Source organism: Pongo abelii, chromosome 1, assembly GCF_028885655.2.
Source record: "Pongo abelii isolate AG06213 chromosome 1, NHGRI_mPonAbe1-v2.0_pri, whole genome shotgun sequence".
NCBI lineage: Eukaryota > Metazoa > Chordata > Mammalia > Primates > Hominidae > Pongo > Pongo abelii.
In genome coordinates this window covers 52,886,769-52,902,857 of record NC_071985.2, presented here as the reverse complement: position 1 = coordinate 52,902,857, position 16,089 = coordinate 52,886,769, and the positions used below count along the sequence as shown (strand labels likewise).

The 16,089-nt window shown below is 32.9% G+C and overlaps 1 protein-coding gene across 5 annotated transcripts in view; it reads left to right on the top strand.

Annotated features, from left to right (window-relative positions):
* Positions 1-16,089, top strand: part of CFH (complement factor H) — a 110,381-nt gene that overhangs the window by 26,001 nt on the left and 68,291 nt on the right. For all 5 annotated transcript variants that reach the window (XM_063726085.1, XM_009239736.3, XM_009239745.3 and 2 more), the window contains exons 2-7: positions 1,239-1,424; positions 2,124-2,229; positions 4,254-4,330; positions 5,744-5,935; positions 7,897-8,067; positions 13,291-13,464. In XM_063726085.1, coding sequence (XP_063582155.1) covers positions 1,239-1,424; positions 2,124-2,229; positions 4,254-4,330; positions 5,744-5,935; positions 7,897-8,067; positions 13,291-13,464 — 906 coding nt within the window. The remainder of the gene's footprint in view (positions 1-1,238; positions 1,425-2,123; positions 2,230-4,253; positions 4,331-5,743; positions 5,936-7,896; positions 8,068-13,290; positions 13,465-16,089) is intronic.

Here is a 16,089-nt window from a genome sequence, read left to right as displayed (position 1 = left end):
ATATTATGTATGTGAGCATATGATATATATATATAATAAAAGCTGTTTATATATATGTTTGCTTTTCTGCTGTTTTGACTCTGCTCTTATATATATATAATCTTAAATGCTCGTATATACATGAAACAGCAGAAAAGTGAACACACATATAAAAAGAGCTTTTATTATATATAAATAATATATATGTGTATACAGCTTTTCTGCTGTTTTGACATCTGCTCTTAAATATCACCCAGAGTGACTTTCAAATATGGCATGTTTTGATGAGAATACTAGTTGTGTATTTGAGTCAGATCCATTTTCTTATTGAGACTTTTTTTCTGTGAGACAACGGGAAAGTCAGTCTTCCCGTATGAAGCTACCTAGACTCTAGCAAAGCAACCTGATTTGGCAAAGTTTCAGAATTTTTCATGCTAGATATAGCCTCCTTATGTTTGGTTCTTTCTTACCTCATTACCATTCTTCCATTCAGACTAAATAGAGGCCTGATCTTCAATCCATATCCAGAGCTGACAAACATAACCAGGCAAAAAATGGCCCGAGACCCTATATTTACTTGAAACAGGTCCTGCCTACTTGTGTTTTGTTCATTTAATCCTCTTTGCTCCCACAACTTACCTTTGAACATACACATGCACACACAATTTGTTGTCCCAATTTGGAGTAGAAACATTGTTCTTTTCCATCCTATTCTATCTTATTTGGAGTGCCTGTATAATTCTGTATTAACTTATCATGCTTCATTTTTGTAAATATAATTTTTCTACCTGTAATGCATATTATATATCTCTTTGATTACTTATTTAATAACTGGCTTCCCTAATAGAATGGAAATGCTTAGAGAACAGATAATTTGTTTCTTCATTGTTTTTTCCTTATAACTTAGAATAGTGCTCAATAAATATTTCCCAAATTAATGGAAGAATAGTAGAATGCTCTCCAGCAATTAAGAGTAATATAACAAAATACATCTATTGCTCTGCAAAGTTTTTTAGGTGTTTTTCCACAGTGAACATTCTTATAAAATTATGTAGATACAAATTTTATAAGGTGAAATGTATAGTTACACTACATGCATGAAATGTATGTTTACTCCATAGATATGGGGTTAGGAGAGAGAGAGAGAGAAATTTAGATAGACCTGTGACTGTCTAGGCATTTTTAAAAGCAACAATTACTTATATACTGTACATTTAAATAGATACTTTATGCACTTATTTTGTTTTTATTGTTTGTAGATTGCAATGAACTTCCTCCAAGAAGAAATACAGAAATTCTGACAGGTTCCTGGTCTGACCAAACATATCCAGAAGGCACTCAGGCTATCTATAAATGCCGCCCTGGATATAGATCCCTTGGAAATATAATAATGGTATGCAGGAAGGGAGAATGGGTTGCTCTTAATCCATTAAGGAAATGTCAGAGTAAGTACTTAATACATTTGTGAAATTTATGAAAACTTTTAGGTGTAAAAATACTTAAGATTTAATATTGTAGCAACTGTGGCTGAATTATATCACTATTGCCAGTCAAATACAAGATAATACATCATCTTTTTTTTTTTTTTTTGAGATGGAGTCTGGCTCTGTCACCTAGGCTGCAGTGCAGTGGCACAATTTTCAGATGGAGTCTCCCTCTATCGCCTGGCTGGAGTGCAGTGGCGCTATCTCGGCTCACTGCAACCTCTGCCTCCCTGGTTCAAGCAATTCTCCTGCCTCACCTTCCCAAGTAGCTGGGACTATAGGCACGTGCCACCACGCCCGGCTAATTTTTGTATTTTTAGTAGAGATGGGGTTTCACCATGCTGGACAGGCTGGTCTTGAACTCCTGGCCTCGTGATCCACCCACCTCGGCCTCCCAAGGTGCTGGGATTACAGGCGTGAGCCACCGTGCCCAGCCAATTCATCATCATTTTCAAAAAGGGGTGGTCATCCTCCAAAATTAAAAAAGCAAGAATATAGTTTAAGTTCAATTATGAAATAATAGCTTTGCTATATTTAATTTTCCTTATATTCACTCTGTCTTCTTATATAATATCAAATATACTTGTTCCCCCACTCCTACATAAAATATCTTCCTTGCTATTACATACTAATTCATAACTTTTTTTTTTTTCATTTTAGAAAGGCCCTGTGGACATCCTGGAGATACTCCCTTTGGTTCTTTTAGCCTCACAGGAGGAAATGTGTTTGAATATGGTGTAAAAGCTGTGTATACATGTAATGAGGGGTATGTAGTCCATACAAAAAGAGGTTTATAATTAAGATAGTAAATAGGAACTGTACTACTTTATATATTTTTAAGGTTATCATATTTTTCTATGAGCATTTAAAAAAGTAATACACAAATATCTGAAAATTTAACTATGATGGAAATAATTAAATCTGGATACCATATTATCTCCTTAACATTGAAAAATTTAAACGAAGTATAACTTCTCTGATAGAGTATAAGTATAGGAGAATGGGAAATATGAGTATGCACATATATAAGTATTCACCCAACAAGTCTTCACGACATTCTATTTTGTGCAGAGTATCATGGGAGTTCAATGTGTCAGGAACAATAGGAATTGTAACCAATTTATATTGTATGGTAACTGTTTTGACAGGTTTTATAAAATTTAAGGAAAGCAAGACTTTCACCTTTTTGTAAGTTTTACTTACAACTAATGTTACTTAATGTCCCAGGTCTGCAAATTATTCTTACCACATGGACTAAAAATACTACTCTTTCAGAATCGTTGACTCTGTTCCTTGTACCCGACTACTGGGTTTTCATTGCCAAAATCATCACTGTATATCCTCAGTGTTATTTTATCCCCCTTATTCTCTGCTAGATCAAAAATTATTTTGAAGAAAAATTTATGTATGGGAAAACCAGGATTAGATCACTATAAGCGTATACTTCATAAATATAAATGTAAACAAATATTACAAATGGAATAACATTATTCTTTCCTCATTTTTTTTCTTAATTTGAAACAATAAAATATAATAGTTTAAAGCTTAGTCACTGGAGTAAGTCTGCCTTTCAAAACTCTACCACTTAACATTTATGGGTATTTAAAAAAATATCTCTTCGCTACCATTTCCTCTCCTACAAAACAAACACATTTTATGTGCATCATGGATTGGCAGGAAAAATAAATAAGACACACATCTGCAGCCCTTAGAAGAGACCTTGAGATGTTGTAGATACCAAATAAGTATAATTTCTTATGAATTTATTCTCTCCTTAGTCACTACCTGAGGGAGGTTTTTCAAATACATTTTTAGCCCTTCAATCATTACTGCTGATCTTATCACACATAACCAAATAGGTTATAATATCCTGGGGCTGAATTTTTTAATTTGCTACCTTCCTCACCTCTGAAATATTTCTTTTATCACAGGCTTGTGCCCTCTTTTTAAGTTCAGCACTTGACTTGGCTAAGGAGATAAAAATGTATAGATCTGAAGCCTCTAGCAATGATTGCACATTTTGCACATGTCCCAGGGAACTCATATTCAAATAGAGCATTTTTAGATTCAAAGGGCAGGCTTGATGGGTTACTAAAATTACTTAAGTTCAACATTAGATGGATTGGATAAGCAGATTTGATTCACCGAGTATTCTCAGGAAAAAATCTCTAGGATAGAGATGGAGAGACGGAGGCAAGTGCTGAAAGTAAATCACACACTAACAACTTTTGGCTGGCACTATCTTTATTATGTAGAAAGCCTAAGGTGTTCAGAAAATATCAGAATCGTGGAGGACAGAAATATGGTCTAAGACTGGAGGAGAGGGAAACATAAGGTTAATTGTTGGTTACTATGATATTTTTAGCTTTTGTTTTGGTGATAGTTCATGGAGCTTATTATATTATTGAATTTAGCTAATTAGATAATTCAATGAAAAATAAGAATACTTTGTGTGAAACAATAATAAGTTTGTCATGAACCAGGGATTATGATTATTTTCAGTCCATGCACCAAGAAGGAGAGAAAGATAAAGGGAGAGAGAGGTTAAGAGATTTTTCATCTATGAAAATTAGAGGAAGAAGATTAATGTTCTAGAGAACATTAAAAAATCCACAGAAACAGAGTGAAGGAGGAAGAGAAGGAGGAAGGAAAAACAAACAAGAAACAAGAAAATGCATATGCTGTTCTTTTTCCTTAATATGGAATTTCTGGACACTCAGAATGGCATTGAGTTTAAAACTGCATATAAACATACATTATCTCAATGTTCTGTTATTTTTGGGTTTTCAGGTATCAATTGCTAGGTGAGATTAATTACCGTGAATGTGACACAGATGGATGGACCAATGATATTCCTATATGTGAAGGTAGACATAAAATGTATTTACAAGTATATTGAAATGAATAGCTAAGATTTTTTTTAAATGTCTTACATTAAAATATCTTAAAATCTCTATTAAATATTTTTATTTAATTTTTTTGTTTCTCATACAATGTAGAGTGGGAATCTAGTCTTTTTATTACTACATTCTTGGTGTTTCAAAAGCCAAATACAAATGCAGCCTGATCTGATCTAATAATTGAAGTATTAGACATTAAGGAATCTAAAACTCATTTTTATTTCCTTTTGGATTCTAATGACTAGAAACGCATATAAGCATCATTAGCTAAATAAAGACCAGAATTTTGCCTTTATTAATGAAGAAGAACTCACCCAGTAACCACCCAAATGCAGGGATCTATGGTAACAGCTGAAGTGGAGAATGTGATTGAGACCTCCCACCAAGGGAGGTTGCCTGTGGACTTACCTTTACTGAAAAGAGGAATAAACTAAGGGCGAGCTCTGTTATTTCTTACTGGTCTGTAAAGCAAACAGTGAAAATGAGAAAATGTAGATTCTGTTTTCATGTTTTGAGCTAATAATCCAAATCTCTAGTCATTATGGAAATAAAAGAAATCAATCAGAGTAGTATTTCTTAATTCCACAGTGAGTAGCAAGTGGAGAGAGATACAGAAGAAATGTGATAATCATTCAAAAACTCTGTCAACTACAGAAAAGAATGGAAGGTTTTTTCATCTATGAAAATTAGAGGAAGAAGATTAATGGTCTAGGGAACATCTACATTGAAATCACCTGGGATGCTTGTTAAAAACTAAAATCTTTGGTTACTAAAAAATGACCTACTGAATCAGTATCTTTGGGGTGAGCATGCAGGAAGATAGCCCTAAAATTTTTATTTTAACAAGCATCCTGAGTCATTCTATAGTACAATAAAGTTTGACCACAACCTTAGAGAAATTGAAAATATTAAGTAGAATTGAAAGAAGTACTCAAATTATTTTAAACACTGAGGTCGAAGAGGATGGAAAATTAAGGATGATTTCTCTATTGAAGTTAATGTCATAAAGTTTGCTTTTACATCTTTTAGGAATGCGGTGTTATATTATTCTAGGGCATAAATGAAAATGTATTTAATTATCTCAAGCTTTATATTTCTTAATTATTTAAAAATACTTGTTTGTTACTACAAAAATACAAGCTAGCATTGAAAGTAGTAATTTTCATTGTCCACTCCCATAGAAAAGAATTAGGAATAAACATTTCATTTGCTTGTTTCTTAGAAGCATGTGTCTCTAGCAAACAGGTATATCAAATGCTTCTAAAAATAATTTAAGTAATTTCCTCCAATCTTATCCTGAGGACGATTTTATACACACACATATTTTTCACAATAAACTTTTAAAATTCCATTAGAAAACATTATATTTATTTTCTTCAGTTGTGAAGTGTTTACCAGTGACAGCACCAGAGAACGGAAAAATTGTCAGTGGTGCAATGGAACCAGATCGGGAATACCGTTTTGGACAAGTAGTACAATTTGTATGTAACTCAGGCTACAAGATTGAAGGAGATAAAGAAATGCATTGTTCAGATGATGGTTTTTGGAGTAAAGAGAAACCAAAGTGTGTGGGTAAGATACACTTACTGTTTTAGTATTTTTAGCTTTTTAAATATAAATATACATTTAAAACGTCGTTCATTCTAAGGAATATCAGCTATATTAACAATAGCTAATGTTTATTCAGCACTTCCTATCTGCCTATAATTGAGCTAAGTTCTTTGCATGCATCATTTCATTTTAACTTTCAAAAAACTCCATGATTTATTTACTCTTATCACTTTTATTTTATAATTGAAGAGACTGGTGCAAAGAAGTTAAATCACATGCCCTGGATTATCATGGCATAAAGAGTCAAGTTAGGATTTAAATGTAGGTTATCTGACACCAGAGTCCATGCTTTAATAACATAACTCCATTGTAGTTGCCTCTTAGGCTGAAAGAGAATGCTAAGTATTTCTGCTGCAAGCTGTAAGACTTCTGGAATAGACATTTGTTTTTAATTTTGAAAGCCAAAGATTCATTATGTATTTCCAGAGATATATTAGAATGACATTCGTTTTTGAATAACACTTTTAGGAAGCAGACCTGTTTTATATTTGTACTGCAAGTTTACTATAAATGTTGCTGAATTGAACAGAATCCACTAAATAAACTGTTGCCTCTTTAAAAAAGTTTTATAGTAAACTGTAAGCCAGGATTTTTTTAGTCATAATACTGCCAACCTGTGCATCATGACCAATCAAAGATTTTGGCTTCTGTGATAAACATCGTCGTTGATTTGTTTAGTAGTACCATAGTTCAAGTTCATTTTACCAATAACTGTTTGGCAGAAGTTTCTGGCATATTTATATTTTAATATTATCAAAAATCTCTAAATTATTTTTACTTTTAAAGTCTGTTCTATCTTATAGTTAGATACAGATAAAAGAATCTCTCTTCTTAAGAACTCTTTATAACAACAATAGTTCTTTACGTTAAATCTAATATTTTTATTCAGCATAGCAAATATTATGTACTTTAGAAGTACATGGATGGAATTTACAACCTTACAAGTAGATTCCTGTGGTTAGTGAAACCTTCCTGGAATGGCTGATGCCTACGATTAAGTCTTAAAGAAAAAAGTGAGATGTTGTAGATGAAAATGAGAGCAAAAGCATACCAGAGTTCAGGGAAAGGGAAGTGGAAGGGCAGTGAGGCTTTAAGGAGCATGAAGCACCACTGATTCTTGTCCGTTGTTCCTAGGCACCTTAGTCTAGGATGCAAGTAGGGAATGAGTCAGAGATAAATAGAAGGCGGGCCAATACAGAGTGCTGAGGTGCTGCATGCACCATGCTGAATAACACGTCTTTTATTCAGACTGATTTGGGAATCAATGAAGGATTTCAAGTGGAGTTACGATGTGTCTACCTGAGAGGTCATTAAGCTATACACAAGGAAAATGGATTAGAAAGTGGGAGAACAGAGTTTGGGAAACTATTTATGATTGGCACAATCCCAGGTAAAAATGCTTGAGAGAAGTGGGTATAAAAGATGATGGCCATTTTTTTTTTTTTTTTTTCTGAGGAAATCTTGGCTAAATGGTGATGACACAAAAACAGGTCAGTTACTTTTCAGAGATGTAATGACAATGAGTTAAATCAATGTCTTTGACAAAGAGTCCTGTTGATAATTGCTGTCTTATCAATAACTAGAAGATGTGTTATTTTTTGCAGGTCATTCAGTGAAAACCTCACAATAAAACTATATTTACGATCAATTTTATTTATACACTTGATGAATGTTACTGGTCACTATTCATTTCAAGAAGGCTAATTTATCCTGAAACTAAATAAAATTAGAAGCATAATTTTAATCAGAATTTAACTTTCTTCAGATAAATCATTTATTAAGCAGTCAAGTCAAAACAGAACTTTTGTTTAGTTGACTGATTTACCTGATGGAAACAGCATTTCTGTTTTCGTATAATTATGTCCTGTTCACAGTCCTTTAATTTGCAATAAACATTTTGGAATTTAATCCCTTTTATTTAGAAATTTCATGCAAATCCCCAGATATTATAAATGGATCTCCTATATCTCAGAAGATTATTTATAAAGAGAATGAACGATTTCAATATACATGTAACATGGGTTATGAATACAGTGAAAGAGGAGATGCTGTATGCACTGAATCTGGATGGCATCCATTGCCTTCATGTGAAGGTAATGTTACCTTTATTTTCTGGATCTTTATAAATTTATCACATGTTTTAATTAATTCTTTTAATAAAGCCACTTAACCAAAAGTAGAGTGCTAATTTATGTAAATAAACTATTATAAAAAACATATAGAATTTTCTGTGTTCAAGGTTCATTTTGAGTACACTTCGTACAATACACACACTCTGAAAACAGACATAAACAGGGCCAGAAAAGTTCAGTAGCTTATTAAGTCATTGGTCTATCATCAAAAACCATGTCTGGATCAGAGTGAGGACTATAATAGACTTCCTAATTCTCAGTAACATGCAATTCTCAAACAAGTAGATTGCTCCACTAATGCCCAGAATTTATTTAAATTATATGAATATTTTAAAATACTTTAAAAGTAACTTGTATTAATACCAGGTGAGGAAACTCTCAACTGACAATGGAATTAAGTTGAAGGAAATGAATATTTTTGTTAACAACAGGCCCAGTATGACTCAACAGTGATGATGGTGCTAGAATATTACCAAAAAAAAACTCTCAAGTTTCATTATGGAGGGATGTTACACAGAGCCAAAGAGTTCATCTCAACTGTGCTCTTTGCCCACCAAAAAATATATCTGGAATAGAGTGTTCTACTTAACTTACTTCATTTTAAAAGGGAAAGTTTCAAACTATCATGGCCAAGAAGAGAGAATATAGACAGTTGCGGACTTTTAAGAAATTATGCCATAAGACGTATAGTAAGAAGCTACAGCTATAGTGAGGTGATAACTGCTTTGAGATATTTCCAAACATTTATAAAATGAGTGAATTTGCTTTTGATGAGGACTGCTGCAATTAGTGAAACAAGGAACAGTGTTACCACATATGGTCCAAAGTCTAAAAGGGTGATACTGCCATACTGTGAGAGAAAGAAGAGTTGAACTCTTAAGAGCCCTCTGAACTTTAAATCCCATGATTCATAAATACATGTTTAAACTGTGCTTTAGTAATCCTCTTTTACAAAAAGAATAGTTAATTTTGGGTTAATTTTATACACTAAAAAAATGTTGGTTTGAGCCCACAAGTGTCTCCTTGGAAAACATATTTTTCTTCACAATTGCGTGATCTCTACTTTTAGGCACTGTTAAGAGAATATTTTAGAAAGAAATTAATGAACACGAGACAGTAATAACCCACATCAGATCCATGTTTGGCTAATGGTGTGTGGGGTCCAACTATTTGTCTTCATGGCATTCATAGTTCCTAAGCAAAGGAAGTGCATGCACAAGTCCTTTGGCATTAACTTCTACCTGAAGTATATTACTTCCAGAGTCCCTCTCAAATCTATAGTGAATTTATCCATCCAATAATCAAAATGTAACTTATAAACCACTTATTTTACATCAGGGCCTTGCTGTGTATTGAAGATAAACATTACAATAAACCATCATTCCAGCTTTTGATGAATTCAAAATAAGACTCTGGGAATTTAGTTTTATTTGAACATGTGACTCTGTAGCATGTTCATTGTAGTCATCTGATTTTTTCATCTCTTTTACTTCTTCACTTTGCTACCTACTTAAAACTCTTCCTTAGCACATATTTGTTTTCACAATGAGAGATCCATCTGTTTTTCCCAAATGTATTACTGCATTTCTATTCTTGCTTCTCTTGAACACTAATTGATTCACACACACACACACACACACACTCCAAAGACTCTACATTTATAAAACATTTTTCTTTTATAATTTTTTTCCATTTCTCAGTCACAAATACAAGTAAAACCTGAATAATCAAGACCATGCTTGTGGGTCCTGCTTTCTTTAGGAAAAGAGATACCAAGAGAAGGCACTGGGATTGGGTACTCCTTTTCAGAAGACAGTTCACTAATAAGCGATATAAATAAAGGAAGATTCATCTCAAATTAGTTAAGCATACACTCTCTCTTACCACATTTTATTTTATTGAAATATACTTTGCGCTTATTAGATATAGAGAAGTCTTTCTTAATAAAAGAATTCCACTCTTTGTATGCCAACTAATATAGCATAAACACGACTATTTTCTTGGTACAAAACAAGGATCTACTTGCTGATATAAGATGAATTCAAAATCTGTACACATCATTTTCTCTGAAATCAGGTAACTTCAAACTCTCTTTGTTGCTTCTAAATCTATAAGAAGTTTGGAATTAAATAATAAGATAATATTAAAGTAAAATAGTCTACTTAAATTTTAAATACTTAAATTTTCTTCAGTCTGGTCTATGGCACATACATGTCAGAGGACTGATTTGAAGGTGAATTGTCAAAACTTTGGTCTCTGTGTCCAATAGGGACAATCTGTAACAGAAAGTTATTTACAGAAACAATCAAAGGTACCAAGAACTGCTAAATGAAAGCTATCTTTGATCCAAATCTATCTCTTCCCTGTACAGATGGGATTTTCTATTGGTTGAAAGCATAGAGTGCTAACCTTGAATTAGTATTCTAACTTCAAATGACTAATGGTTGTTTCCAATAGTAGGAAAATATGGATAGTCTTAAGTATTATTTTGGATAAAGGTACAGGTTCGGGCAATGTTTTAATAACATGATTTATTTTAAAAAAGATTATGAGTGTAAGAAATTAAGGTTTATCACAGGATTTATATCTACTGCTTGAGCATAATCACCAGAAGTCCTTCTATTCTTAATTAACAAAATTGTTCCATATTATTTTATTGATTTCTTAGTTAAACTCTTGTTTTTTGCATCTCATAGCTTTTGACTTCAAAAATTGGTATTAAATTGAGCAATATCATAAGGAAAAATAATTGAAGATACATAAACTGAACTTTAATGGGTATATGACAATATGATAGAGAAGAATGAAGTGACAGAGAAAAAAAGAAAAAAGGAATACATTTAAGACTCATTTGAAGTTAGTGTCAACATCAAACACTGAAGACATATTTTTACATAAAATATTAAAATTTTAAAACTTGTATATTAAGTCACATACATATTGTTTCTCATATAATTATTGCTAATCTAAATATATTATCCTGTTAGCTATAGAGATATATTAAAGCTTATTCTGTCAGAATGAAGTATAAACTTAGGAGCTGAATGGACACAGTGGAAGTATGGTATTGAGAAGAGGAAATATATAATGAATAATTAAAACTTTATAAAATTTTATGTTTGACTAAATGTACAACTTATGAGAAAGGAATGGTGGTAGTATAGAGAAGAAGTAGAAAAATGGCAGGAGATGAGATGTGACAAGTAGGCAGGGCCTAAAAATTAAGTAAAAGAGAAGAGGAGAAGCAAAAAATATAAAGTAAAGGAAAATAATAAAACATAAAAGAAAAGCATCACTTAAACAAAGACAAGGAGAAGCAGGAGAACATAAATATATAAGGTAATGGAGAACAACAAAAAGTATGTAATCAACAGAGTCAAATATTACAGAGTTTTATCTGTTCAGTTCAATAAATAATTAAGAAGTCCATAATATGTACCAGTGACTGGAATATGTGAAATGCAAAGCATTTCTGAATTTGGACATTGGAGCTCATTGGTAGCTTTTATCAGAACAATGGCAACAAAATAGAGGTGTCAGAAACTAGGTAGTAGTGAGTTGAAGAATAAATGTGAGAAGGGAAAGTGGAGACAGCAATTATAAAATGGTATTTTAAGGATTTTGGTTTTGAAGGGGAGGAGAAATGTAGTACATTAGCTAAACTTGAACAAAGGGTTGAGAGAAGGGACTTAAAATTGGAAAAGCTTCCATATCAATTTAAGAGTGTATGATAAGGTAAGAAAGAGGGAAGGAATAAACAATGGTTTAAAATACAGGGGAAAATGAAAGAATTAAAGCTAACCTGAATTTGAAAGCAACACCTCACCATTGAAGACTAAACTAAAGACTTAAATCAGTATAGATACAGATAATGTTGAGGAGTGCTGGAAAGAAGTATAGGAAACTCACTACTGGTGGTCTCAATTGTTTTGTGTGAATGGAGACTTATTATCTGTTGATGAAGAGGCAATTGTTTCAGGTGGCTTGAGAAAAGTGAGGAGACTATGGATCATTTACTATGGGAAATCGAATAGTAAATAAATTGGGGGTATGTGAATGGATTTCAAGCAATGCTGAATGTTCACCACAGCTTTTTAGTCCAAAATAAAATATGACTCCAATATAAGTGGTCATATAGCTTTTCTACAATACTTAAAATGCATAGTATTTTATTTTAAAAGGAATATTGCAAATGGATCCAATATTGGGATATAGCAGAGTTAATGGAAAGGAATGAGAAGTTGCTGTATAGATTAGGATACACTGGGCCAAAGGATGGCAAACTGTAGGCTGCAGGTAAAATACAACTGCCCCCTTTGTGTAAACAAAGTTTTATTGCAACACAGCCATGTTCGTTTGTTTATGTGTTGTTTTTCACTACTTTTGTACTATAATGGCAGAGTTGAGTTGTTGCAGCAGAGACCTTTTATCTGGCCCTTTACGGAAAAGGTTTTCCAAACCCTCTGCTATTTTATCCTATTATAGTAAGAAAAATGTAATGTAATATCTCAATGTTTAAGATATTAAGACTAAAGTTTATTTTCATTCATGTTCACTTTCAATGAAGATCAGAAGGGACTTTACTCATTGTATTAATTGTAAGAATCAAGTGACAGAAACATCATTTTTTTCATGTCCTTCTTTAATCATGGTATCTTTGGGAAAGAGAACGTAAAAATTCATACAATGGCTTTTAAAACTTCTCTCTAAAGTGAAAGATATTACTTCCACTTTTATTATAGTCTCCTACACAATCACATGGCCACAGTTACTTCAAAGAGGAAGGGTTTTGCAGTCCTATCAATTGTCCAGAAGAAAGAAACCCTGAATATTTGTAAACAATCCTTATGAGAACCACAGAAACCAAAGAATAGAAGGAAAGTGAAGTAAGAATTGAAGTTATATGTGATAAGAACATTGCCAGTTATGGAAAATCATGAAGTATGGGATGACTTTGGAGAAGAAGGGATTAAGAGCCCAGGAGGTACAAATATGTCAAATGAGAATATAGTGAAGGGAAAAATAAGTGATATACCAGAAAGGATACTATGATATGTTCATTTTAATGCCATTTTATATTATGCTAAGGACAAATAAATAACACCTACTTTTAAATGTTTATATAAATGATGAATTTTAATGGATACTTATTTCTGCATTATCCACATATCCTTTTTTTTTCAGAAAAAACATGTAATAATCCTTATATTCCAAATGGTGACTACTTACCTTTAAGGATTAAACACAGAACTGGAGATGAAATCAGGTACCAGTGTAGAAATGGTTTTTATCCTGCAACCCGGGGAAATACAGCAAAATGCACAAGTACTGGCTGGATACCTGCTCCAAGATGTACCAGTAAGTTCCATTTATATCTTGACCCATTTCTTAATTCTGAAATTTCTTTTAAACACATAAAAATCGGGACTCAATAAAACCAAATATTTGTCTTATTGTGTATACAAAGTAAGCCTGTTGGAAGCATTCTTTAGTTTTCGAAGTTGTCAAAACTCATTTTTTTTGCTACTCAAAATTAAATGTGTATGTGTGTTTATGAATGTATGTTTCCCTAATTAATAAATTCTTCCAATATCTGAATTAAAACACTAGATAAAAATAATGTCATCTAACACATACTATATTAGTTATTTATTGCATTGTAACAAAATACCCCAAAAACATATTTACTTAAAACAACTAACCTTTATTATCTTACTGTTTCTGTCAGTCAGTAATCTCAAAATGGCTGATATAAGTAGTTGTGAATCAGACTGTCTTCTTGTGTTTCAATCAGGATCACGGCCCAGGCTACAGTGATCAGAAGGCTTGGCTGGGCAGGATGAACTGCTTCTAACATTGCTGACACACATGGCTGTTGTCAGGAGGCCTCAGGTCCTTACCACATAGGCCTTTCCATGAGTTGATAAATGGCGGCTTTCTCCAGCACTACTAATCTGAGAATAGAGGAAGCCACAATACCATGTATTAGTCCGTTCTCACACTACTAGAAAGAACTACCTGAGACTGGATAATTTATGAAGAAAAGAGGTTAAATTGACTCACAGTTCCACAGCCTGTACAGGAAGCATGGCTGGGAGGCCTTAGGAAACTTACAATCATGGTGGAAGGTGAAGGGGAGGCAAGCACATCTTACCATGGCAGAGCAGGAGAGAGAGAGAGCAAAGGGGAAAGTGCTACACACTTTTAAACAACCAGGTCTCATGAGAACTCACTCACTATCATGAAAACAGCAAGGGGGAGATCCATCTCTATGATCCAATCACCTCCCTCAATATTGGGAATTACAATTCAACATGAGATGTGTGTGGGGACACAGAGCCAAACCATATCAATTATCTACTCACACACTGTTAACTTCAGCCATATCTATTCTTTCGAAGTGAGACACTAAGTCCAGCATACATCCAAGGGGAGAGAAATTAGGCAGCACTATTTGGAGGGAGGAGTGTTGAAGGACTCCAAGTCTTAGTCATTTCCTAGTGTTGGAGGTAATTTCCTAAAATCATCACATGTAGCAAAATACCACTCAAGTCAACAGAGTATTTTATTTCTGGGATGCTCCTTTACCCCTTTTTAATATTTTTTCTCTCTCTACAATCAAATTTCTTTTCTTTCTATCTAGAAGTACATAGACAAGATGTACTACACTTAAAGTATATATTCCATGAAAGAAAAATATGATACAAATGATTGATCAATGACTTCAACTTTAATTCCTGGCATAATTCCAATCCCTAAGAGAGGAAGCTATTATCAGTATGAAACAGATTTCAATGTGCATAAGAATTATAAGGAAAATATTTAATGATTTTATGGTTGGCTTATGACAATGTAGTTTAGCCCAAATGTACCTAAACCAACTGAGACCCAACTATATTTGGATTTCAATTATTAATGTTTAACAATGAACCATCTGGAGTTCTCATGGACAAGATAGAGGAGTTGATCAGTTATATGATTTATCAGTTTTTAATTTCATTAAATAACCATATCTAATTATCAGATGCAGGACTTTATTCTCAGGCCTGCTTCATTACTCACTTGTGTCATTGAACAGTTTAATGATTTAGGGGAAGTGCAGTACAAATTCACAATTGGAATGATACAGAGGATGATAATAATGAATCTGCATTAGGGCAGTTCAGCATTCAAAGAGAATCTTATGTGCTAAGCTGAATCTAATAAGATGAAATTTAACAATGTTGACTCTAAGATCCTGGACTTGGGTCAAATAAATTACAGTATGAATATATTGGCAGCAGTTATAAAAATTAGTGAATATTTTTATCAATTTTAAGATCTGTTTGAGCCAACTTTATGATGGAAACACCATAAACGCTGTGAAACCAAAAACTACATTTGTAGAAGTGTAACAAGTAGAATGAAGCTATTTGAAGTCCTTCTATTCTCAGTCCTGATGAGACCCTCTGTGGATACTAATATTTGCCTCAAGGAATCAATTTGTAAAAGGGATAAAAACAGATGTAAATGTGACCAAATTAGAGAATAGCTAAATAGCTCGAGCCTGAGGTAATGATATATGTTTTTAATTATGCCTCCTTTTTATTCTTTTTGGAAAGAAATCTCAGTGGACAATTTTATTTTATGACATTCTGGGAAATACCACAATAAGATGGATCCTCATACTTGTTTTGAAATCAGCCACAAGCTTTCAAATCTCTACTCTACCATTTAATGTGAAATTCAATGAGATCTTTAAGACACAGCTCCTGCAAATCCAAGACTCAAGCTTTCCAAATGCAGAATTATTGTTAAATAATACATGTCTCAACAAATCATGATGAAATTTGTAAATCCAATGGTAAATAGAAAATATTCCAAATCTTTAAAAAGTGGTGGGGAAAAATGTAGAATGTTACTTAAAAGAAATAAGACTAAGTAAATGTTTTAATTTCAACACTGGGAGCTTCAGATAAATAGGGAAAAAATCTATCAATTATA